Raw genomic sequence first — 27,073 nt, forward strand, 5'->3', positions numbered from 1 at the left:
TAGCCAGAATTTTGCCTTTTTATTTTTAAACAGGAAAACATTATGCAGAAAAGAAACAAAATACAAATCTCCAGTCAAGTACATTTGCAACAGATTCAGGGTTTTTTGTATTTTTGTCAAAACATAACATTTTTTTATTCAGAAATAAATACACAAACTCAGAAATATATACAGGATTTCTTCAAGTGTAAGGCCTCAGGGGCATATAAACCTACAGTTTCTTTAAAATAGATTTTAATATGGCAGCATGTAGCCTCTGCTTGCTGTTTACATAAAGACAATTATATTCAAGGTGGAAGCTCTCACTTATATATGCTAACATAAACCTGGAGTAGATACATTTCAATCAGCCTTTCTTACTCATAGAGTTCCACAATGGAAAGACCAACCAACTCACAATTTACGCCGTGTTGAGTTTAAAGCCCCCACTCATTGGCCCTTAGTTGCTCTGATCAGGGAACTGGGCTTTATTTTGGCCGGATCGTATTTCTTGAAAATCTTTAGTTTTGTTGTTAAGAAATACCAGTTGGTACTCACCAAGAACCTTGCTGCTGTACCAAACCTTCTCCAGAACCATTTGCTGGCTCCTCAAATTCAGTGGTTTGGACCCAGGCTCAAATTTAATGGGCGGTGATTAGGCTGCAAATCTAAATCTCAGCTGGTTCGCTCATTGACCTGCACCTTAATTGACCTGCAAGGTTCTCCATACCACTTGCATGCAACAAAAATACAAGTAAGGCTGGTCATGTATACTCAAGTTAACTTTAGACAGGGAAGTTTCCAGTTTGAAAGTGTTTCTCCTCCAGGGTGAGACATATATATTATGATTTAGATAATAAATAATTATGCATTTCTTTCCCAAATATATCTGTCAATAATTGATATTTCCTTTGCAGAATACATATACTTCAGACTTACGTAATATACATAGTGTGTTGGGATTACACTGAACAGCTTTACAATCTATTTGGGGTGGTGGGGGGGGGGGAAGAAATTGCTTATCTGCTTTTATATCCCAACTTTTTGAAAATTTTCCTGCCCTACCAGAAAGGCAAAACAAGATGCGTTTTCTGGAGGTATGCAGATTTTGTTCACGCATGTTCAGAAGATAGCAACTCAGCAAATAACCTCTGAAAGAGACCTCAAAAGAGGAGCAACTGAAGACAACTGTCGATCCATCGGTGAGGTGGTAGATGTGGTGTCCACCTGAAAAAAACAAACTGAAAGAAGTGCAGATTAAGGAACCATTCCCATCCACACCCAGAATCCTGGAAGAGTCCTAGATATCCTCTGGATATAGCCAAATACCAAGCTCTAGTGAAAAGAAAAAGATGGGCTAGATTTTCTGCCCATTTTAGTATGAATGGGTGGAAAATCTAGACCAGAGTCAACACACTGGTTCCTGGGACTTCCCATTGGGGCTCTGTTAAACTCCAGCAGCTCAGAAGTACGTCTCCCTTAAGTGGTGAAAGATAGGACTTCTCTGCCCATATCAAAGTAAATTGAGGTGCTGAGGAAGATAGCTCAGTCTGGAAAAATCACATTTTTTTCACGTATGTATATAGAATGGCAATAAAACTACACCATGTACTAGACAAGATGCACTGTATCCAAGACAACTGTAACAATTCTTTTTTTTAAAATGGTTCTGGGTTGGGGGAGGGGAGAAAGAAAAGTAATGAAGCCACCTGTGAGATGGAGCTCGCTCACGGGTTTTGCCATTAAAATGTCAAAAGAACAACTCTTCAGATTTGACATCAACATTCAAACTTTTGCTTAATTCCCGAGAACTATCAGCAGAGAAACACACAATTTCTTCTGGAAATAAGCTGCTTCCCCAACTGAGAATAAAACCTGGAATGTTTCAGTATTTTTAAAAGGGGAGTTGTGTCTATACTGGAGAGCTGCCTGAGGTGTTGCGATGATAGACTGGTCCTACAGCTGTTGCCCAAATATTTTGAAATTTTTATTGTTCCTTTTTAAAAAAAATGAAACGTTGTTTCATTGGTGTGCAGGCACGGTAAAGGGTCTCCTGAGGCCCTTTACCAAACGGCAATGTCCTCCAGTTCTACTTCTCATGAGCTGAAGTAGCCTTGAAGCTGCAGGGCAGCAACTTAGAAAGAAATTCTCCCCACTTCCTCTTGTAGAATTCAAGTCATACCACCACTGTCATCATCATCATCATCATCATCACTCCTCATCTAGCCTTGGTCTAAGTCACTGTTGAGATATCTCTCTCCTTTACAATCTGCAGTCTCAGCTGTCTCCAAGTCTAAAAGCATTGACTTTATAGGTATTAGTAGTACCACTGAAGGGAGTGCATCTTTATCTGTGGCCATGTGCTGAACGTGCCCTAAGTATCGTAGATACCTTGTTTCAATTCTGCCAAGGACAGTCATTCCTATATTGATTTATCATTGTCACTGCAGAGTGTGGATAATAACAAATCAATCTAGGAGTTTCATTTAAATGCCTGCCTGTCTGCCATAAAGGATGACTGGGATGAAAGAACCTTGGTGAATCCTCAGCTTCAGCTGGCATCATTTCTGATTTCCAAATGGCATCCCATTTTTTGAATTGTCCTGATTCAGTTGAAATTCTATGTATAAAGGCTGTTGCACATTCACTTGTCTCCGTAATAAGCCCACCCAAACAGACAAACGCATCTACTCATTTTAGGTGGTAATTTGTCATACTCCTGATGTCCACATCTCTACCCTCTCTTTAGCAATGGATGTAATCTCAGTTCCTTTGGTGCTGATACAGGGCCCAAAATTTCTGCCCATGTCGATGATGATAATGATAATGATAATGGGCTACCAAGAGTACTTAACCATCCAGCCAGAAATTCCTTCATGTAAGTAAGTTTAATTTAGGAGGGGAGGACAAATTGATTTGCCAGACGTGAAATCCAATGTAACGGTCACAAAAGCAATCACCTTAACAGTTTCAAAGATATCAATTTTACATGGAATCATTTCTGCCTTGCAAGTCAACCGTTATCATTGGTAATGCCTCTGTAGCAGAATATGATCTAGGTAATACTGAGCATTTCACTTCTGCCCTATCACTTTCATTACTCGTTTATGAGTGTTTCATGCTCGTGAAATAATCCCATCAATTGTCTTGTACCAGTGTAATATCCTGTACCATTTCCATGTAACTACTTTAACATCTGTTAAAAAATGGTCTCATTCCACGGTAAACTAAACACTGCTGTAAACAGGAAATTAACCCTACTCAAATCAGCCGGAGCTGTAAAATCATTTACAATTTTTGATCAGGATTCCAGATAGAAATTTTAAACGGATAAATGAAATGTTAATGCCAGAGTTAAAATTTCTCTTCCCAAAATATACATCCCATTGAACAAAACCACGGGATTAGCACATAGTCTTGAGCAAACTGCAAACTATTTTTGTCTGAATTTAATACAAGTGACATGCACAACATATTCACCAATAAAAATCATTACTCGGAAACCTTTCCTTCTTCATAAGCGGCATTTGCTTTCTCTATTATTTTAATTATGAGAAAGAGGGGAGAATGCAAAGTAACGTAAAATGTTACAGTTAGTCTAAGATTATACTCAATCTTTTTTTCTGGCTGTGCAATGTCATTCATATTATACGCAGAATCATTGTTTTTTGTTGTCAAATTAGGGAGCAGCTTCTTCTTGCTGATGGAATTACAGTGACAGGAATTTTCTGCCATGAAGATTCCTCCAATCATTTTGGTCAACTTTTCTAGCATTGGAAGTGTTGGTAATAGGAAGGCAGAACCTGACCATAATTGGACCATCCCTTTCAGCATCCTATTAGTGATTTCAATCAGTGGTTGAATTCCCCATTATCGTCAAAAGGATGTCCTAGTTACATTATATTGAAAGAGTGTCATATCTATTACAAAGTGCACACAGTTAATATTTTCAAGGCTACCACCAATATATGCAAACTAGGCAGAGTAAAGAGAGAAACTATGGCTTGATTGTAAACTGACAAATATTAACATGAATTTGAATGGTCTGATTCATTGGTCCTTTATTATCTGTGTTTAAATGAACATCAGAAGTGAGCAAGGACATTAGTGCCTCCAATGTGCATTCTTCTGTCTGACCTGCAATTTTCATCATTAAATCTGTATTCTGTTTTTAATTTTATAAGTACTTTCACAGAAATTTGTACTCCTGGCCAATTATTCCATCATCTCTTTAATTCAGTGGTGTGTATTGGCATTTGAATGCTGCCCCTTCATCCTGCTGAACAAACAGGTCCATTACAGTCACCACAGCTCAAACTGTGACTAGCATTTTAAGAGTTAAGAGCCATCTACAAATGGTCAAAGGCTGACAGTCAACAATAGAAAAACATGCAATGGTCAGATTCTCATTCAAACCACTTTCATCACCAAAGAAATCAATCCTAAATGGCCAATTATTCTCGTAGCCACATAATGCGCCAATAGCTTTAGGGACCTCAGAGTGGTTTGTTTTGTTTCATTCATTCAGAATAAAAAAGACTTTCTCCTTTTTTGTTCGATGAAGGAATATGGTTTTAGTACATTTGTCAGTTTACAATTATAGTATTAACAAACATCAACAAGGGAAGACAAATTGTTTCTCTCGTTAAAAGTCAACTAACCTTTTTTAATGTAACTAAAATGTAAAACATGTTCACATACATATTCAAATACATCATATTTCATTACATTTCTGGATAATCTGTGTACCATGTTGTAGGACTGTGACAATCAAGAACTATATAAGGAAAGTACCATTGTCTGATAAATAAAATTGTTGACAGTGGCAACTAATTAGCTAAGAAATCACTAAAATCAATATCCATTTCCAACTTCCCAATTTAGTTCTTTATTATGCCCAAATCTTACGGTAATTCCTGTTCAGCTGGGTCCATCTGTTTCTCTTCATTTTCATACATGTTGGTGTCACTGCCTTCTCCATAGTTCCCCAACTATAGCAATACAAGTTGTTTGTGTACTGGAGCACTTTCTACTGCTGTAAGGTTACCGAGGCAAGGTGATCAGACACTATATGGATCTGTGCTGCTCAATTAATTTAAGTGATACCCACTAAGCTAAGAAAGAGCCTGCCTAATGTTTACTACTCTTTTGTATCGTAACAGCTCAAACTAACAAGTTCCTTATGCACGACGCAATGCTCAGTTCAGCATTTGTTCTCATCTCCTGGAAGTGCTGACTCATTCTGGGGTACTGTTTTGTGGGTGTCTGCTGGTGCCTTGTCCAGTTGGCCATAGTGAGTGTCAACAAGCTATTTGACTGTGGGGTCATCACAACCAAACCCAATCTATCCTCTCCTGATGGCCACCTATGTGCACTCTTCATCAGCTGTTACAGGATACTAATCAAGAGAAGAAACCCCAGCTGATTTTTTTTTGCCGCTCCCTGACCCAGGGATGCTGAGGTCAACTGTAGAACCCCATTGCCATCTTAGCTGAGATAAGTTAACGTAGCACAGACCGGCAATCAAACCTCGAACCTTCCTGGTCTATATAGCGTGTATTACAGGAAATATCTTACAAAGTAAGCAAAATTTAAAATATACAAAGGGTTCACATTCAGAAGAATACAATAAAAGATGGGCATGTATATTTTACAAACATTTAATACAAAATCAATAATTTTAAACTTCAAATGACATTTGGGGTACACAGAAGTGCTATCTATGATCTGTAGCTAAAGTATTTTTTTCAACTGTATTTGGCAATCCTATTATATGACATATCAATTATACTAATGAAATTTCATACTGAGCCAGCTACTGAATTGTCATCTGCTTAATGCCACAATGGTGATGAAATATATGCCTTGTACACTATATTGATTTACAGTCTATAAATATGAGCTGCAGTAGGCCTCAACAACCTAAATCATAATGTCCACCAAAGGTAAAACAGCAATGCCCTTGTCAGTCTGCATAACCTTGCCTGAAAGAAACGCAACCATGACAACCACAAGTTGCAGCAAAAAATAACGGATCAAGTATAACATCGGTGCAAAAATCTGCTCTTCTTACACTCACCCCAGCCTCAGGTGAACAATCCCCTTACTGCAACAGCATGACAATGTTATTCCGATCACTGTCTATTACAGTCTCCAAATGATATTATTAAATTAGTGTGCTCCATGTTTGAGCTATGGATTCATGCTCCCTGGCAACCAGATTAAGAGGCCTCACTGTTCACAAAAAACCCATGGGGGGCAGGTTTGAGTGACAGGGAGCACTAGAAATTGGTAGCCCAATTTGGTAAAGCAATCATTCCTACCACTGCACTAGCTCTATCTGTTTCTATTTAATACCTGTTCTCAAAAAGAAATGGGAAAAACACAGCAACGTTGAAAAACATGTATCTCAGGTTCTTATCCTTTTCCCTGTTTTCAAGTCAATAAAATAAAAATCCAACCTTAAATAAGTTTTTTTTAAATCAAATACAAACCTCAGGTATCTTACTGCAGAAATGTTACCCCTGAAAAATAAAACACCTTTTAATGCCAAACATGAAAAAATGCGAGCACTGCTTTTAAAATATAAAATTAGTTACACTCCAATTATCTGCCAGTTTACATGCGGATGTCTTGGCACGACATCATCTCACTGCACTGCCTGTTAATGTTTCCTTTCTGTTTATATTTCCTTTCCTTTGTAAATAGAATAATATAATTTTTCTTTGTTATTTTTATTGTATTTGTATTTACTCTTGTGCCTAGGTATTGCTGTACCATATGCTGAAGAATAGAGATTGAGGACCCTCAAAAGACTCTCAACAATTTCCTTTATTCATCCAGAGAGGGCGAGGGGTTTCCTTCTATTATGGTTGAGAATGGAGGTTCCACTGTACAGCAAATTCTGTGTATTAAGAGTAGGCACTATAAAGCTCCTACACACTGGAATCTACACTATTTTTGAAGGTATTTACTATGTGTATATAACTACAGTAACTCCTCATTTACACATGCTAATATACACACACACACCTAAAATGTTGAATATTACATTATCCCCTTTAGAAATCTTTTCTAGCCTTTCATGTAACAAATGTAAAACTATAAATTCAATGTGATAACCAGTTGGCAGCCATTGGCTGCCTGCAAGTCAAATTTGGTACCCAGCCCCAAAATATTAGCAGCCTTACTTATATTAATATATGTGATTGAATTCAATCCTTATTCTTTCCACAGTTCCTGCACATCTAAAGGCAGTATACTCTCTACCCAAAAACAGAGGATGGATCATTCAGCTTATTTTTCCTGGCTGATGACTGTAGAAGACATATGTTTTCACAGTGAGATATTTGCAAGACAAAAACAGATCCCTAACCAGGCTTGCACTGTTTGTAATTTATTCATTATACTCAGTTTTTGGTAGCTCCAAGCCAGTGTTGATTTTCACCCATAATGAAATGTAAAAAGAGCCTCAAGTAAGAATTAAGAGTGCTGTAACTATGTTATATATAAATCTAAGTATGATAGCCAAGTATAATGAAAATCAGAAGCAGAATAAAATGGCATCGTAACTCTCATTTCCCCATCACACCCAAAATTTTCTCCCTTTCCCTCTTGAAGGCAGCCATTCTGGGGTACAGTTCCAGGGGCTCTGGTCAATCTCCACTACATCCCCCAAGTAATCATTCTTCATGAGCATCGACAATGATTATCAGCAGCCTATTTGACCACAGAAGGCATCATATCCGAGCCTGATCCTGTAACTCACTCGACAGCTGCGCAAGCATGCTTTCCTACAGGAGTCACTGGGTAGCGACTGGGAGTGGGAACCCTTGTTGATATTCCCCTCCCTAGCCCATGGACACTAAGGACAATTTCCAGTATCCAGCTGATATCAGCTAACTTAACTTGGACTAGAGATGGAACTTGGGAGCTAACTTGGAACCCTTTCTGGTCTATATGGTTCAGCATTACACCATGCAGTACATTTACCCATTTAGCCATCAGGGAAACTCATATTTTAACATTTAAACGATGAAGGAAAGCTCTTGACCGTACATATCTAGTGACCAAAAACACTGACCATTTCAGTACAAGATTTGGGCAAACAGATAATGCAGATTTTCATAGCACCTGCAAAGCTGAAAATAACAAAGAATTTTAGGTCATGCTGGCTCAGATAATCTCTGTACAGCCCACAGATGGCTGAAAATGCAGCTTTTATATCATATAGTACTTGAACAATTGACAATATGAAAAATATCTGATTGCTACAGTCCTAATATCACACATTTTCCAGACACAAGAACAATTACAACATCTTGCAAACTGAAAATTAGTTAATTAGGGCAAGGACCAAAGCTACCTTTCAACTTTCCTCAGGAGGACAATCAAATATCCCTCCTCCCTCCCCGCCTCCATTTTGCATTTCTCTTTGCTGAAAACAAACCTTTCTAAAATTGGCAGAGATGCAAATTGAGCCATTGCTAGGTTCTCTTAATGTCATGAGCTTTACTGTAATTAAAGGAGCCAGGTTCACCAGTAAATTTGCTGATTTAGGCTTTTAAAATATCAGCACAAACTGTTAAAATGGTGACTGGGTAGCAGACAGAGCACTAAATAAAAGATCTGGGTTGCAACAGTTGCTCACTGGTTAAAAGGTCATCACAATGGCATGGAGGTCAATCATTTTCAGCCCAAGGAGTTCAAACCCATCATCAAGACATAAAGACCAATAGAACAAACTGTCTGTGCTTTATTGACTACAAGAAAGGGTTTTTTTGTGTGGGAAAGCTACTTAGATGCATTTTAGGATTCATATAAGTTGGGAAAACATTCTACAAACTTGTACAAAATGTTGATCATGTTGAGTTTTTATTTCCTTAGATGAGCTAATGGGCAACTGTAACCATCTAATGGTTCTCTGTTGCAGAAATATATTATGGACTAGATTTCCATCCTTTCATACAGGGAGAAAATCTAGCCCTAAATTAAGGAAAGGGGGAACATCTCCAATTCTGATGCTGACTAGATTGAGGGGTTGATATTTATTTCCAAAATATACTAACTTGTCAAGAGTGCCAAGTAGCTCAGCCTCCAGGTATAATGCGCAGGTTTACTGTACCCAGTTAGTACCCCTATCTGTTACTGTCAAGCCAAGTAAATGGCTAAGCACTAAAACAATGTTGTACACTATTTCTACTGATCTATTTCCTTTACTTGGATTGACACTTTCTGTTGGTCTCAATTCAAATCAATGAAGTTCTAAATCTCAATGTGTATCAATCAGATTTGAAAGGTCCTATGAAGTTTGGAGACAATTGAAAGAGATATTAAAAATAACTTTGGGATGATGAAACCCTGCCCTTCTTCAAACAAAGCCAATCCCACTGAAGAAAAAATTGAAACAATGAAACTTTGTCCTAGCCCTAAAGTCAACACGCAACATTTGGTGCAATGAAACCTCAGGCATCTGTAAATTCACACCAGGCACTGGCTATTCCAAAATGGTTATTTAAGATTTAAGTTTACCCTCCTTAACCAGTTTCTCATTTAACTGACAGAGTTGTCGCAGGAATCCATCATTAGGCCCAATCTCTCTTTTCTGGCGGACGGTTAAGAGAGCTGTTTTAACATCCATCTTGTGTCGGAGCATGAGGTAAGCGATCACAAAAGTAGGTGATCGGCTGTATCCTTCCCGGCAATGCACAAACACTCGTCCTAGGGAAACAGAATGGCATACAATTAGCCTTGAATGCCCTGCAAACGAAACACAATAAACAACTTCCTGTCTCAATTATTCTCATGGACTTGGAACAGCCAACTAAAACTGAACACTACTCCCTGTTATCTCATGAATAGTTAACCAGTTTTTCCAACTTTTTGATGATCTTGCATTATTCTTCATCTGCATAAAAAAGGTGACATCCAGTTTTTGTGGATTATTCCATTCTTATTCTTGTTATGTTAAAAGATTTAATTTTTTAAAAAATACAATAGACATATTATAGATACTTGCTGGATATGTATCAGAAATGGGAATTTTCTGGTGGGCTTGAATCATTCGGATATTTCAGGTTGACGATGATATTTATTAGTGGGGGATCTTGCCCCATTGGATGTGTTAGTGTACTCTGACTCAAAGAGCTGTATCCTACAGCGCAGCTAAAGAATGCAAGCTGGCACTATAATATCCACTGAACCAAAATTCCTTGAAGGAACAGGAAGGAATTTAATGAAATCAGCAGGATTTTTGTACAACATAGCAGCTGATAGTTCAAGACACTCAGCAGAGGACGTTTCTTGCAGACAACCTATTAATATTTTCCTTTAATGTCTACCAAAACTGGTGATGATTGGTATTGCCTACATTCACCTGTCAGCAAGCTGGTACACAATGGGCATTTCCCCGTCATGGATATTATTTGCGCATCAACAATAATATTCAATTGAAGGTAAACAAAAATGATCATCTAGGTAAGCCGCCTTTCATAATCATAATTTTAAAATGGTTTTCCTTACTGCCTTAACATGTTTCAGAGCAATACTGTACAGGTCAGAGGATTACTGGGACAAATTCTTGAGATTAAGAATGAGGTCTTTGAGAGGTGAAGTAACAAAACTTGATGGATATAAAACATACACTTAATATACTGCATGGGAATAACTGAATAGGCTTCAGTATGGCTTGTTCACAACCAATCAATACCCAACGACACTGACCAATATCTACTGACCCTGACCCAAACCTGATTCTCACCCAAAACTACTGACCCTATCCAAACCTATTGACTCTGACCCAAACCATAAAAGACTACTTCTCCACAAAGATCGGTAACAAACATTAAAACTTGAATTAGATCCTAGTTACCTGTCAAATGAGTCTAGCCTGACCCAAGCTTGCATTTTGCCCTAACCTTTCCAACTTCAGATCACTTTCGACTTCTGTCTTAGAATCATGCTCAAAATGGATCTGCAAAAGAAAGACTGGATTTCCTTTTAAAATTCTGTGCCCCTGGATTCATCAGCAATCTTGTTATTGTAGCAGCCTTATTGGGATTTGCAGCAAGTAGGTCAAGAAAACACTTCTTTCTGCTTTGAAACCACTTTAAAGGTTTAACATCTGTAACTTGACATATAATCCATGAACATAAGTTACTTTTTAGACCCATTATACCCCAATTAAGACCAAAGTCATCAATCTAATCATCTGAGGCACATTTACTTGTAAGATTTATTGCTCAACATCGACAAAGATGCATCACAGCCAAGACCAATCTAGAGTAGACAAGTATCTGAACTGACTCAGATTGACTTTCTAATCATTAATGACCAAGATATCATTTCTGAATCATATTTGTGGTGCATTATCTTGTTGATCTTATTTGGAATATTACATTATACATTTTTTTTGTAGAATATAGAATACAGCACTGTGGATACAAATTATTAAAATATTTATCATGGACTCTCCCTATTTTATTTTAGTGGATATGCATGTGCTCCTTATCTATCCTGTACTTCTGTGGACCAGAATGGCTATTCAGGAATCAATGAGAAGTTGCGAGTTGACAAACCAGAACTATTGCAGCACAAGGTGACGTGGAACACTAAAACATGCAGCTTTCAACCCATTAGATTAGTACAGTACACACATTCTACGGTATATTTTCTATTCTACTGCTTACTTAATTTTCCCAAATTCACAGCAGCAGCTCTGATGCAGATGAACGTAAAAGGGTCTTAGACTAAAGTGAACCAGCTACCTATGGTGGGTTGCTTGTTTACCAACTGTGGACTTATCAGAACACACAGAATTCCCTAGATTCTAGAACGGTCTCCATGGATTGGAAGGTAGCAAATGTAACCCCGCTATTCAAGAAAGAAGGAAGAGAGAAAACAGGGAACTATAGGCCAGTTAGCTTTGCATCAGTAGTAGGGAAAATGCTGGAATCTATTATTAAGGATGTGGTAACAGGGCACTTAGAAAATCATACTATGATTAGGCAGAGTCAACATGGTTTTATGAAAGGGAAATCGTGTTTGACAAATCTGTTAGAGTTTTTTGAGGGTGTAACTAGCAGGGTAGATAAAGCATAACCAGTGGATGGAGTATATTTGGATTTTCAAAAGGCATTTGATAAGGTGCCACACAAGTGGGTGTTACACTAGATTAGGGCTCATGGGAAAGCAAATGATATGTTAGCGTTTATTGCAAGGGGGTTGAAGTATAAGGGTAAGGAAGTCTTGCTGCAATTATATAGGGCTTTGGTGAGACTACACCTTGAGTACTGTGTACAGTTTTGGTCTCCTTACCTAAGGGAGGATATACTTGCCTTAGAGGGGGTGCAATGAAGGTTCACTAGTTTAATTCCTAGGATGAGAGGGTTGTCCTATGAGGAGAGATTGAGTAGAATGGGCCTATATTCTCTGCAGTTTAGAGGAATGAGAGGTGACCTCATTGAAGCGTATAAAATTCTTAGAGGGCTTGACAGGGTAGATGCTGAGAGGCTGTTTCCCCTAGCTGGAGAGTCTAGAACTAGGGGTCACAGTCTCAGGATAAGAGGTTGGCCATTTAGGACTGAGATGAGGAAAAATTTCTTCACTCAGTGGGTTGTGAATCTTTGGAATTCTCTACCCCAGAGGGCTGTGGATAGTCAGTCGTTGAGTATATTCAAAACTGAGACTGATAGATTTTTGGACACTAAGGGAATCAAGGGATATGGGAATAGGGTGGGAAAGTGGAGTTGAAGTAGAAGATCAGCCATGATCTTAGTGAATGGTGGTGCAGGCTTGAGGGACCGTATGGCCTACTTCTGCTCTTATTTCTTATGTTCTTATGTTCACACCTGTAAGTCTAGGGCTTGAAGTTACACCTTTATTCCTTTTAATGAAAATTTTGTCTGGCTCTAAAAATTAAAGGTCATTATTCACGAATATATCACCAAGATAGCGGTATAGCGAGAACTATTTCTCTACTAATAAGCTCACATCAGAATGCACTGTGGGAATGATGTCATAGCATTTTGGGTTAATATATTGGCAAAGCTTCTTGATGGGCCTCTAAAGGTTCCACTTCTCTGGTTTCTGAACTAATGTTGAGCTGTGCCTTTACCAAATATTATTTGTACGTAAATGATGGATAATTTCAAATATCCTTGAGAACAAGCAAATTCAGCACTGACTGAGATGAAGGATGTTGGCTCCTCACATGACACGATCAACTTTTCAAATCTCATCGACCTCCCAGTTTTTATCTACAGGAAGTGCTTAACTAATGGCACATTAGAATGTGTAGGTCATTAGAAGGTTATAGTTCAGAATTGAACAGCTAACATCAATCTCCATTATTTTCTAATAACAATTTTCATTATAAATTGCTGGTGACCTATGGTTTTCTGAGTTCTGATTTCCCTCCCTCTATTATCGAATTCTTTTACTGTCTTTCTGCCACACACTATATATTACACATAATTCTGTGAGTGGAAGTGTGTAGACGCATATACATGGTGCCACGTCATTACACAAAATATTGGTATTTTAGTGCCACCATGCCATCTTATCTACTGTTTTATTTAATTCCTTCTTATAATTTTGCTCCTTTAAGCCAAATATGAATAGAGTTCTTGTGTAGGAGGAGCCTGGAAGCTTGGCTTTTGCAAGATAGGAACTGAAATTACTTTTGATCCAGGTTCAGTTAACTCCTGTCCTTAACTTGGAAAAGAAATATAGTTGTATAGGACAAAGAAATCCCCTGAACTTCATACATTCGACAGCACAGGGATCAATGCTTACAGTCTCCTTAGAGGCCAATTGTTCTTTGCTGAATATCAAACCAATTTTTGCATCAAATCTTATGACAAGTAAAAGTTTTCTTGGGACAAGTGTGATGCCACTGGTGTGATTCAATCTTAATCAAGGCTACTTAAAACCCAGAAGAGCATGTTCCATTGAGTACCCATGTCTAATTGAATTGCCTTTATTTAAATATGTTATTACATCAGTTAAATTCTGCACTGCTCGGGCATGAGTCAACCCTGGTGTAAATCAGGAGGAATGTTTTTCATAGTTGTTGATCCAACATAAGGCACTATAACTTTGCTATTCATTTTTTATGTAGTTGGAACGTTGGTTCTGGTTCCCCTGTTCTTCACGCTCCCCACGCCATACAATATTCTCCAACTGAGAGGGCAGGCACGTGTCTCAATCCCAATCTTATGCTGCTGCTAAATCTGGCTGCTGGGAAATATGTGAGAATGGCTGACTCTCCCTTCTTCCCTATACGTAGCACCATTCCAATGAGCTACTCAATCTATGAGGACTTTTAAAAACAAAATCATTCTCAAGATGTGGGCGGCACTGGCAAGGCCAGCATTTAATGTCCATTCCTAGTTGCCCTGTGATGGTAGTGGTAGACCTTCATCGTGAATCTGTTGATACAACTGAGTGGCTTGCTAGGCCACTTCAGAGGGCAGTTAAGAGTCAACCACATTAGTGTGGGACTGAAGTCACATATCGGTCAGACCAGGTAAGGATGCCAGGTTTCCTTTCCTAAAGGACATTAGTGAATCAGTTGGGTTTTTACGACAATCTGACAGCTTCATGGTCACTTTTACTGATACCAGCTTCTTACTTCCAGGTTGTTTTTAAACTGAATTCAAATTCTCCAATGGTAATGGTGGGATTTGAATTTGTATTCTCTGGATTATCAGTCCAGACCTCTGGATTACTAGTCCAGTAACATAACGAAAGTGGCCATTCTTCATGTGCAACCACTACACTACCATACCCTCCTGTAGAGGCAAACCTATGTGCAATTATCCCAGTGTGCAATATGTTTATATACCAAATTCCTGTGCCATTGGCCCACTTGTCCCCTCTGAATTCTGCACATTCTGGCTTTATCCTTGTATACAGACGCCCTTTCTGTTCCCTTGCACAGCTCAGTTTTGAGGTTTCAAAATTTGCTATATATCCTTACAACTGAGTTCATGCAGACAAGTTTTTTCATGAGATCAAACAAGATAATTGAAAAGTACCATTGATTAGGGTCATCTTTGCCAAAATAGTATTAATTCTAGTTTTAAAAAACATAGGGGTAGAACTTCCGCTAGATTGTGCTGGTCTTTTCAGCGCAATCCACCTGATCCAGCGCAAGAGATCGAGGAAAATCGCAGAAAATCAAGCGTAAGTTACGTCAAGCGTAAATTGCGCTTCCGCGATCTTTAACGCTGGTTCCAAAATCATTGCGCCCGAAGCCGGCCCCGCCCAGAAAACTAGCCACGCCCCCAAATCGAAATAACGAGGGTGGCGAGTTTTCACCGATTGTGCCCGTTCGCGGCCATTTGAGGAGGGTCTTCAAATTAAGCTTGTTTTCTTAGGTGCACAGGCACGTTTTAAATGATTTTACATATTAAAAAATATTTAATTGACTAAGAAACTGACTCGTGTACACCAATGAAACTAGTAAATGGTTCAGTATAGTTCTTTTTAAGTCATTTTCAGTGATTTAAAATCAGGTTACTCACAGGTGGAAGACTGGACACTCTTATTAAAAATGCCTATTTTTTGCGATAAACCCATTTTCAGCTGTATTAATAAAACTCCACCAGGTTATCGCTCTTAAATACATCAATGAATATTTTTTAATGCAAAGAAAAAAAATAAACGATTACGTTCTATTACGCTGCCCGATTGCGCTGGTTCACGGAAGATTTTATGTTTGTGATTATGCAAATTCATTTTAGCGGAAACTTGAACTTTAACCTAACTGGTGCAATTTCAACCCATTTTGCCGATTGCCCCCAAAGCGGAAACTCTACCCCATAATTTAACATATTTAAATCTGTAATGCCCACCAAAGCTTCATAAAGGGATTTATTTTATTGTATCTTGTAGCTTGTAGCTTGGTGGGTTGCCAGCTCATGCGAGCTGGCATTAGCAACTGGTTATATGCAAGATCACAGAGTGATAGAACCTGTATTTTACCGTTCCATGGCAGAACATGTCAATGCATTCAGGTGCCAACAGGGTTATGGGTGAGATTGCACAGTTCCCTATAAATTCATAAAAATAATAACAGCAAGTACTGTATAATAATATTTCTGCTGCACACTTTCTGCTTACCATCCTTTTGCGCTAATGACTTGTCAATGAAATCTGCAGCTTCTTCAAAATAGGCACTGAGATTAAACGCTTCTGTGTCATTGGCCTTAATTCCATGGTAGATGATTCCTGACCCTGCGTAGAACTCGGCATTGGTGTTGACGTGCATGAATGAGTTTCCTTCTGCACCGTTTAACACGTGTGTTATCCCCAAACGCTCTAATCTCATAAGATTTTGTGCAACAAACCTGTAACAAAAGATTGAAGACCTTAGTCACTCAAAGACTGGAAGTTAGTTACTTCTGGACTCAGACTGATTCCTGGGATGGCAGGACTGACGTATGAGGAGAGATTGGGTCGACTCGGCCTATATTCACTAGAGTTTAGAAGAATGAGAGGTGATCTCATCGAAACATATAAAATTCTAACAGGACTAGACAGACTAGGTGCAGGGAGGATCTTCCCAATGGCTGTGGAGTCCAGAACCAGGGGTCACAGCCTCAGGATACGGGGTGTGCCATTTAGAACCGAGATGAGGAGAAATTTCTTCACTCAGAGGGTGGTGAACCTATGGAATTCTCTACCACAGAAGGCAGTGGAGGCCAAGTCAGTAGATGTATTCAAGAAGGAGATAGATATATTTCTTAATGCTAAAGGGATCAAGGGATATGGGGAAAAAGCAGGAACAGGGTACTGAGTTAGATGATCAGCCATGATCATTTCGAATGGCGGAGCAGGCCCAAAGCGCCGAATGGCCTACTCTTGCTCCTATTTTCTATGTTTCTATGTTTCAAAGGGGGGAATTTTAACCCCCCCCCCCGCCCTAAGATGGGTGGGAGAGGGTCGTGGGGGGTGGGGGTTTTAAATAGTTAAAAATGAGAAACCCGATCCCAACCCGCCACGAACGCACCTACTTCCGGTTTTACCGCGGCGGGTTGTGGGGCGGCCGAGTAACCCACACTGGAGAGGTGGGTCAGTCATTATAATATGTTAATGAGGCTGCGTTCCTCAGATTTTGGCAGCCGCTGCTGCGGGCCTACTTTCCCAGGGCTCGGGATGCGCGGCAGCTGAAGGGAGGTGAGAACTGCTAGATCCAGCAGGTAAGTGCTTTTCCAGCACTGCTTGTGGGCCAGGATGAGCAGGAATGCTTCCCCCCAGGTCCCCAAGCACATAGTCTGTCGCAATCTCTTTCCCCACCACCCCCCCCAGCGCGATCGGCCGACCTCCCACCCCGCGATCTGCCAACTCCCGTGATCTCTATCCATCCCCGCACGATCTCTCTCCTCCGCAGCGATCTCTCCCCTCGCTGCCGCACTCCGAGCCACCTCCCCCACTCTCCACCAACCGCCGATCTCTCTCGATTGCCGGGGACTGTCCCCAGCGGTCCCCAGCTACCGCTTTCTACAGCAGGTTTGCCCGCCCGGCAGCCGGCAAGCCTTCGATCTGGCTGCCGAGCGGGAAACGGAGTAAAAAAATTCTAATGAGGTCCTGCCGTTAAATTCAGCAGGACCTCCGCCTTCCCGGTATTTCCGGGTTTCCCGGCCACTGACACTCGCCCCCTCTCCCTCCCCGCCTCCACGTAAATACCGTAAAGTAACCGGTGAAACAAAATTGTTCCAGTCAAAATGGCTGCTTCGGTATATAATTATTAGGATATAATTGCAAATTGACATGCTACTGTATAAGATCTTCATTTCTGCTTGAAACTGGCTAATGCAATCTTAGAATAATGGTTAATAAAAGTCCATAGATTCGATTTTTTTTTTGTTATACACAGTAATACTAAACAAGTGGAGAAATAAAGCTGAAGTGAAGTGACAATGTGAGATTAGGAAAATGGTCTCCTGGGGTCTGAGATCAAATCCAACCCTTGACTAACATTTAAATTTGGTGCCCTGCACTGGGAGAGTTTCAGTAGTACTTTGATGCTGTGGATTCTCCATCTCAAAGGAAGGGGAAAGGAAAACTTGTAGATCCTGTCCTGCTGCTGCACTCCCAGCAGAAGTATTCATGCCTTTTGTTGCCCAATTACAGCATGAGGTTCAGGTTATTCTAACCTCTCAATTAAGAGGAGGAAAGACAATTATGAATAGCAGCAGAATGAAAATACATATCAAATAAGAAATCCACCCGTTGAACCTGTGGTATGAATACTTCCAGAAGAGAAAGAACACAGAAATATTACACTTAATTCCTTCAGTAATATGAGTTCACTTTTAAAACTTGTAAATTTGGTTTCATTTCAAAAGCAAAATACTGGAAATCTGAAATAAAAACAGAAAATGCTGGAAAAGCTCAGCGAGTGAGGCAGCAACTGTGGAGAAAGAAACAGAGTTAGCATTTCAGGTCGAAAACCTTTCGTCAGAACATTTCAATGGAACAAAAACTCCCAACTGTAAACAAATGGGAGATACACCCACATTCACCATTGCAACAGAATGCAACTCCTTCATGACCCTTTCAATAAGTTGATCTGAGACTTAAAGACGGTATTGCACAGTTGTTACTCCCTTTAAAAAGAATTATTAAATTAACTAGCATGTCTATTTTTTATTTCCTATTTTTCTCCTCTTCAGGCAGTGACTCATGCTGGAGTGCAGGCCCAGGAGCATCAGCTGGCCTCTGATCTCTCATCCCATGTGGCCCATCTTCATCTGATAGCGAGTGTAGGCAGGCTATGCAACCATGGGAGTTAAAACAGTCGACCAGCAGCAATTTCAGGACCCTGGCTGGGCAAGTTAAAAATAACAGCCAGGCTTTGCTGATCTGTTTGGATCAATTCCACACCAGGCAGTGTTCTTACAACTAAGTCGCTAAGACAGCTTGTAACTTGAAAAAACACAACTAAATTACTAGAGAAAAAAATCAAGAAGGGAAATAAAAAGATTTTGATGTTTATTAAAAAGCTTGTTTTAAAACAATGGATTCAGAGATGACAAGTGGTGAATCAGTATGACAGCAAAATGCCTCACCTACTCCTTTATGCATTACTTTACATGCATGAGTAATTAGCAATAGGATTTCATTCCGACTTTTCAAAAGGGACTTGTTTCTCCAAGGATTTTTATTTGCAAATTGTACAAAACTTCAGGAGTCCTGCAGATGAAAAGCCAAGCATGCTTAACAGTCTCTCCAGAGACGATCTGACTGCTCACCAAGTGATCTGAACTTTCTCAAACAGTGCAGCAAACCAGCAGCTGTCTGCCACTGTGAACTGACGTGATTTCTATAATAAGCTGTGCATGTTCCTGGCACATGTAATATTTTCCTTGGACCATATTATTGTTAAAAATAAATAAATGAATCCCACCATACACCCAAACCATACTATGTTTCATTCAATGCATTTGGTTACTTAATTCATGGTAGCTTTCATGTGTAATAAATGCCTCAGCAATAAAGTACAGTATAGATATATGTACAATCTGTAGTCTTCCATGGATTCAGGCTGAAATTACTATAATTAAGCTCTGGATGAACCAACCAGCACCACACCTCTTTGAAAAAACTTTCAACACATGCAAATGCTCCCAGGCCTGTCATAAATATAAAATGAGTCAAATAACCTCAGATGCAATCTTCCCGTTTAAGGGTTCCATCTCAAACAAGCTATGGCAGAATCATTTCTAACTACAAGATGTCAGTTTCTCCTAGATTTTACCAAGCCTGGAGTTAGGAGCTGTGACTCCATTTTCTTCTCAACTCTCCTTTTTTTCACTTGAAGTATCCACTAGATTCAGCCTTACAATGTGTCATTCTCTGAGCTCGAGGAGGCAGTTTGATTACCTAGGTTGATGGATGGGGCAATGGTGAAACATGCTGTTAAACTAAAGCTGTCTTCCATGAAGAAACTGGATGTGAGGGTGGGAGATTCGTCCCCATCCAATGAGTTCCTATTGAAATCAGGCAAAGGCACTGAATGAAAGCTAAGCACTTACTCACAGGGTGTGAGGAACAAAAGGAATGCAGGTCACCTAGGAACACAGGCAGTTCCAGTGCAGCATCGACTGAAATCAAGAACCATGTTGCCAGCTCTCACTTTCATTTTGGGACATTGTGCATGTTGTAAAGAGACCCAGAAGAAAAAAATAACTAAAGGAAAAAAGAATAAAAACAAAAGGATTGTCAAATATCTTATTTCAAATACTGTAGGTCATAGGTATACTGTGCCTGGAGTCGAGCAAGCACTCAGCAACTGGATTATTTTCCTGATGAACCCCCAAGCTCAAGGGACTCCTTCTTTCCCTGGCAACTGTCTGATCAAACCTTCCCAGTCTCCATGCTGGAAGTAGACAGGTCCCTCAACCTCCATGATTCTGTTTTCCAATCGCTGTGGGACTGGAGTGCTCTAATTAATTGTGCCACGGCCTTTACCTACACATAACTATGTCAATAAGTCACCTTAATAGATAAGTGTATATAGCTCAAACCAATGTATGAACAGAACTGTACCAGGAGTGCACCCAATGTTTACTGACAGAATTCTTCTCACAAAGGTTTTGTTAAACAAAACAGCCCGAGCTGTTACTTCAGCGCTTTATCAGATGCAAAGATTTTTTTAAACAAGCCTAGCTATTTAGATCTCATCCTGTCCTTGACTAAGAATGATGTGGCAGTACATCAGGATGATATGGGGCTCAGCAAAGTTTGGTGAAAGGAGGGGCAAAGCCTCACTTTAGAGAGGCTACTGAACCAACTATAATTACTATTTCTAATGAAGAGTTCTGGATGCTGCCCATTAATCTTGGCATGATGGGCACTGCCCCATAGTCCAAACACTGGCTTCTCCCCAATGTCATAATTGTTGGACCAGATATGGAGACGCAATTTGCTTATACAGAATTTGCAAACATCAGTATTTTTTGGCCTATTTTTACGCTTCAGCAGACAGCCTGATGCAGTAAATCAACTGTGACTTTTTGCAGCTAAAATAAAAATGCAATCTGTGCACACTCTGACCTTCCATGTACTGCACTCCTCCTCCAACCCTTGTTGTATATCAAAGTCCTCTGCTTTATCTTTACAGCATCCATAACTAAATAAAGGCACTGTGAGCTCACTCCTAACAAATCCTAGTAACACGTCCATTTGTTTGCTACTGTCTTAATAAATTATTAGTTATATCAGTCATTGCATCCCTTATAGTAACCAATGCCTGGGATGGGAATAGCTGGCACATACAATATAGCAATTTGAAAAGTATGAAATCTACTTTTTATGGAACTGTTTCAAGCATCTGCAGCAGATCTGCCATCTACCCATAATCAGCAGTTTTAAAGCATAAATCTGTGAAATAAGGGTGAACCGAGATGTACTAGTAAGTGAACAGATGCATCTCCCTTTACAACATTTGGGATTAGTGTCAGTTCAGATGGCTATAATTCTCCTTTCAGTATAATTTGGTGGCAGTCCCTATCCCTGAAGTTCCTATCCACAGGAGCCTAAACTCCACAAGCCAAAGAAATAGACCTTTAGCAACATAGGAAGTTAGGAATAGGAGTGGTCCATTAACCCCCTTGAGCATGTTTCACTATTCAATTAGATCATGGCTGATCTGTACCTCAACTCCACCTTTGCTCTGTATTCCTTGATACCCTAACCTAATAAAAATCTATCGATATCCATCTTGAAAGCTCCAATTTATTGAATCTAGATTTCCACAATCCGTTGTGTGAAAAAGTGCTTCCTGATTTCACTTCTAAATTGCCTAGCTCTAATAATAAGATTACACCCCCTTTTTTTGGATTCCCGCACCAGAGGAAATGGTTTCTCTTTATTTACCCTATCAAATCCCTTTATCATTTTAAAGACCTTGATTTGATCACCCCTCAACCGTCTAAACCTAAGGGAATACAAACCAAGTTTATGTGACCTGTCCTCATAATTTAACCCTTCAAGCCCTTGTATCATAAGGTTATTCGAAATTCTCCAAGGTCCTTGCTGGAATTTTAATAGTCCATATCTTAATTACATTACATCATCAAGATTTCCAACACTTTCTGCTATGACAAATTCATTTAAATTACCACATTAATAAAAGTGATAAATTCATAATTCTCACAGGCAGCAAAAATTATGTTTCCAAATGATCAAGATACAAACATAGGATATTGTACTCTCTTGTAAAATGTAGGCTGATTTAACACTGAGTTTAGCATCTGTGTTTACTAGCTATAATCTGACATCATTAGATGGATGCTACACTTACTTAATCAGTCCTTACGATGGCTATCAGCCCTGCCTAAGAGACTAACAACCACTAGTAACACAATCACTTACAGAGTTCCTTTTTTGAAATGGTTTAAAAACAATTATTACAAAAAAGGCTACAATCCACTTCCACGGTGCTTACTCTTGTTTTTTTTTGACACTCCATCTCACACACCATCCTCATGCGAACAGTGGGCTTCCTACTGCCAAATCCCCACCAATGCTGTCCCAAGGTCAACCAAGGATGGTCCTCTCTTCAACTGCCTGGCCTCTGTGTGGCACTATCCCATAGTGCACAGCTGAGATCAGGAGCTCAGCACATGGAAGGCTGTGAGTGCAACACATTGTGTCAGTCGTGAGGTGCTTTCACGTTAGGAGACAATTTTACAATATAACCCCTTCACTGCATCTGCAAGAGTTGTATTAAGGTACAACTAATGTTCCTGGTGGGTGCACAATAAAATTCACTATCAGTTAAATTAAACTAAAGTTTTGTTCCCATTTTCTCCCCACTTTATCTAAAGGTGGTATATATGGCCCTTAGTACCTCACCAAAGTGGCCATTTTTCATGTATGAACGTTAACAGTAAATGGGTAGGCTATTTGACCGTGATGGGTATCAAGGCTGAGCTCAAACCTATCCTTACTTGACATGCACACTTGTACATTTTCTAACGGGTCACTGGACAATAATCAGGAGTGGGGTGCTAGTGGATTTCCATCTCCCCAGCCCAACCCAGGCGGCTAACTATAGCACCAAGATCAGTCAGCCCAGCACTGCACAGGGATTGAATCTGGGACCTCAGGTTAGTTTTTGATCACTTGATAAGGGCCTAACAAAGTTAGTAAAGATCTTTCTACACTAGACAACCTGTGTTTTATTGCACATATATTTTTATTACATACATATTTCAATATGGAAATCGGACCTTTACATTAGGCCCCAGTTGGACTGTGAAGTCATCTTTACACCTGCTGTAGGCAGAGCTCCACAGAAAACTCCAGCGTTATAACCTGACCACCGCTCCTGGGTAGCAACAGGGCAGGCTGCAAACTTAGCCCCTCCGTTTAAATTCGCCTCAGTGAACAAATCCCAGGAAACCCCGATTTATATATATATAAAACACACAGAGATAAACAGAAACTTAAAAATCCTATCAAAAGGTCATTTGTACCTTAAAAATCAACACCTTGTTTCATAAAGAATGGCAACATTATTTTTTTATATATGAATTATTTGTTGGTATTATATGATAATACCAACAAATAATTCATATATATATATAATGTGTATATGTATATAATCTACTAAAATCTGACAGGTTATAAACAATGTTTTACTGGACTGAAGATTTTTTTAAAAACTCAAACATAATTAGAGATACAGTAGCTCAGTGTCCGATCACTTAAATCTATAATCGATTTGCTAATAAGAAAACTAAAAGAGACGATCCGGCAGGTCTATGGCTGCGATGTCTTAAGTTGTCAGCAAGCTGTAAATAAAACACTTACGCATTTCCCACATAGATCCTGGAGTAAACTTCATTGCAGTGCTGGGATGGGAGGCTGTAAAAGCCGCTGTCGTTTGCTAAGAGCTCGTTGAGTTCTTCCACCATCATCCGGTGCTCTGACATGGTCCGTGGCTGCGGCTGGAGGCAGTGGCAGAGGGGCCAGCGGTGCTCTTGACAGGCTGTGTGTGTTGTGTGTGTGTGTATCGGGGGAGGAGGAGGGGGTGGTGGTGTGTTTTATTTCTGCCTGCTGGTCGCCGCCGTTGTTAAACTTCCCGCATCTCCCGGTGCTCGAATTAACACGAAGGGAAGACCTTAGGAAAATGAGGAGACGATCAGCTGTTGCCAGTCACAGCAACAACGCCCTTCTCCGGCAGACGGCAGTCACCCTGGGACACAAGCACACACACACACAGACACAGGCCCCACATACAAATCGCCGGGAATGTATCTTTCTATCCCAAAGGGAAAACTGCAACACTCGGGTCCGACCGCCGGGCGCTCTCCTCCACACCCACTCCACTCCCCACCAAATTGAAACTTGCTGCTCACTCTCCACCCCTGCAAAAATATTACAAACTTTGTTGTGTAGGCAGGAGGATTAACACTGAGGGAGGAGTGGAATGTCATGTCGATGGGGCAGACAGATAATGTCAGTGTGAATACCATAAGAGGGTGTGGGGGCGGGGGTTGTATTTTGATATATGTTCAATAGGAAGGGCAATTTTTGAGCTTCTGTTTGCTTTGCCTGGCAATGCTTTTGGATAAGCACGTGTCAGAATCATAAATGTGTTTACAGCGCAGATGTGGAGATGCCGGTGATGGACTGGGGTTGACAATTGTAAACAATTTTACAACACCAAGTTATAGTCCAGCAATTTTATTTTAAATTCACAAGCTTTCGGAGGCTTCCTCCTTCGTCAGGTGAACGATGTGAAAATGAAATCCTCGAAAACGATGTGAAAATGAAATCCTCGATTTCGAGGATTTCATTTTCACATCGTTCACCTGACGAAGGAGGAAGCCTCCGAAAGCTTGTGAATTTAAAATAAAATTGCTGGACTATAACTTGGTGTTGTAAAATTGTTTACAATTTACAGCGCAGAAGGAGGCCCACTGTGCTGGCTTTTTGTTAGAGCAATCCAACATTAATCCCGCTGCTCCATTCTCTCCCCATAACCCTTTATCTTCTGCTGCTTCAAATATGTATTCACTTTTCTCTTAAGAGATAAACTGGTCTCTGCCTCAACCACTCCTTTGACAAAGCATTCCATAGGACAACAACCTGCTTATTAAAGACATTTCTTCTAACCTCTCTCCTCATTCTTGGTGTTGTAACAATTTTGTTTTTGGAACTTGTGGAATGCACTTTCCCATCTCAGGCTTTATATCCTATTGGAACTATCCTTAGCAAATAATGTGAAGCTCTTAGACCTGGCACCACTCATTACTAACATTAGTACCAGAGAGAGAGAGAGGCCATGGCCATCTGAGCTCATCCCTCCATGGAAACCTTAGGGTGCCCCATAACTGCATCTTGAATTATTCCACAGTTTTTTTCCCCTACTATATCAGAGGACAACTCTTGGTGGAAAAGTGCTTCCTTGCCTTTACCAGTTTACACCACTTTTTTTTATTCGTTCATGGGATGTGGACGTCGCTGGCGAGGCCGGCATTTATTGCCCATCCCTAATTGCCCTTGAGAAGGTGGTGGTGAGCCGCCTTCTTGAACCGCTGCAGTCCGTGTGGTGAAGGTTCTCCCACAGTGCTGTTAGGAAGGGAGTTCCAGGATTTTGACCCAGCGACAATGAACGAACGGCGATATATTTCCAAGTCGGGATGGTGTGTGACTTGGAGGGGAACGTGCAGGTGGTGTTGTTCCCATGTGCCTGCTGCTCTTGTCCTTCTAGGTGGTAGAGGTCGCGGGTTTGGGAGGTGCTGTCGAAGAAGCCTTGGCGAGTTGCTGCAGTGCATCCTGTGGATGGTACACACTGCAGCCACAGTGCGCCGGTGGTGAAGGCAGTGAATGTTTAGGGTGGTGGATGGGGTGCCAATCAAGCGGGCTGCTTTGTCCTGGATGGTGTTGAGCTTCTTGAGTGTTGTTGGAGCAGCACTCATCCAGGCAAGTGGAGAGTATTCCATCACACTCCTAACTTGTGCCTTGTAGATGGTGGAAAGGCTTTAGGGAGTCAGGAGGTGAGTCACTCGCCGCAGAATACCCAGCCTCTGACCTGCTCTCGTAGCCACAGTATCTATATGGCTGGTCCAGTTAAGTTTCTGGTCAATGGTGACCCCCAGGATGTTGATGTTGGGGGATTCGGCGATGGTAATGCCGTTGAATGTCAAGGGGAGGTGGTTAGACCCTCTCTTGTTGGAGATGGTCATTGCCTGGCACTTGTCTGGTGCGAATGTTACTTGCCACGTATGAGCCCAAGCCTGGATGTTGTCCAGGTCTTGCTGCATGCGGGCTCGGACTGCTTCATTATCTGTGGGGTTGCGAATGGAACTGAACACTGTGCAATCATCAGCGAACATCCCCATTTCTGACCTTATGATGGAGGGAAGGTCATTGATGAAGCAGCTGAAGATGGTTGGGCCTAGGACACTGTCCTGAGGAACTCCTGCAGCAATGCCCTGGGGCTGGGATGATTGGCCTCCAACAACCACTACCATCTTCCTTTGTGATAGGTATGACTCCAGCCACTGGAGAGTTTTCCCCCTGATTCCCATTGACTTCAATTTTACTAGGGCTCCTTGGTGCCACACTCGGTCAAATGCTGCCTTGATGTCAAGGGCAGTCACTCTCACCTCATCTCTGGAATTCAGCTCTTTTGTCCATGTTTGGACCAAGGCTGTAATGAGGTCTGGTGCCGAGTGGTCCTGGCGGAACCCAAACTGAGCATTGGTGAGCAGGTTATTGGTGAGTAAGTGGCGCTTGATAGCACTGTCGACGACACCTTCCATCACTTTGCTGATGATTGAGAGTAGACTGATGGGGCGGTAATTGGCCGGATTGGATTTGTCCTGCTTTTTGTGGACAGGACATACCTGGGCAATTTTTCACATTGTCGGGTAGATGCCAGTGTTATAGCTGCACTGGAACAGCTTGGCTAGAGGCGCGGCTAGTTCTGGAGCACAAATCTTCAGCACTACAGCCGGGATGTTGTCGGGGCCCATAGCCTTTGCTGTATCCAGTGCACTCAGCCATTTCTTGATATCACGTGGAGGGAATCGAATTGGCTGAAGACTGGCTTCTGTGATGGTAGGGATAT

General features: G+C 40.7%; 1 protein-coding gene across 1 annotated transcript; it reads right to left on the reverse strand.

Moving 5' to 3' along the window:
- Nucleotides 1–24,341, reverse strand: dusp3a (dual specificity phosphatase 3a). The gene is made up of 3 exons (XM_067968941.1): nucleotides 23,806–24,341; nucleotides 16,105–16,331; nucleotides 1–9,699 (listed from the first exon to the last, which is right to left on the reverse strand). The coding sequence occupies exons 1-3, from the start codon at nucleotides 23,925–23,927 to the stop codon at nucleotides 9,494–9,496; spliced, it is 555 nt and encodes a 184-aa protein (XP_067825042.1). The 5' UTR covers nucleotides 23,928–24,341; the 3' UTR covers nucleotides 1–9,493.
- Nucleotides 24,342–27,073: the final 2,732 nt, after the last annotated feature.

Source organism: Heptranchias perlo, chromosome 30 (assembly GCF_035084215.1).
Source record: "Heptranchias perlo isolate sHepPer1 chromosome 30, sHepPer1.hap1, whole genome shotgun sequence".
Taxonomy (NCBI): Eukaryota; Metazoa; Chordata; class Chondrichthyes; order Hexanchiformes; family Hexanchidae; genus Heptranchias; species Heptranchias perlo.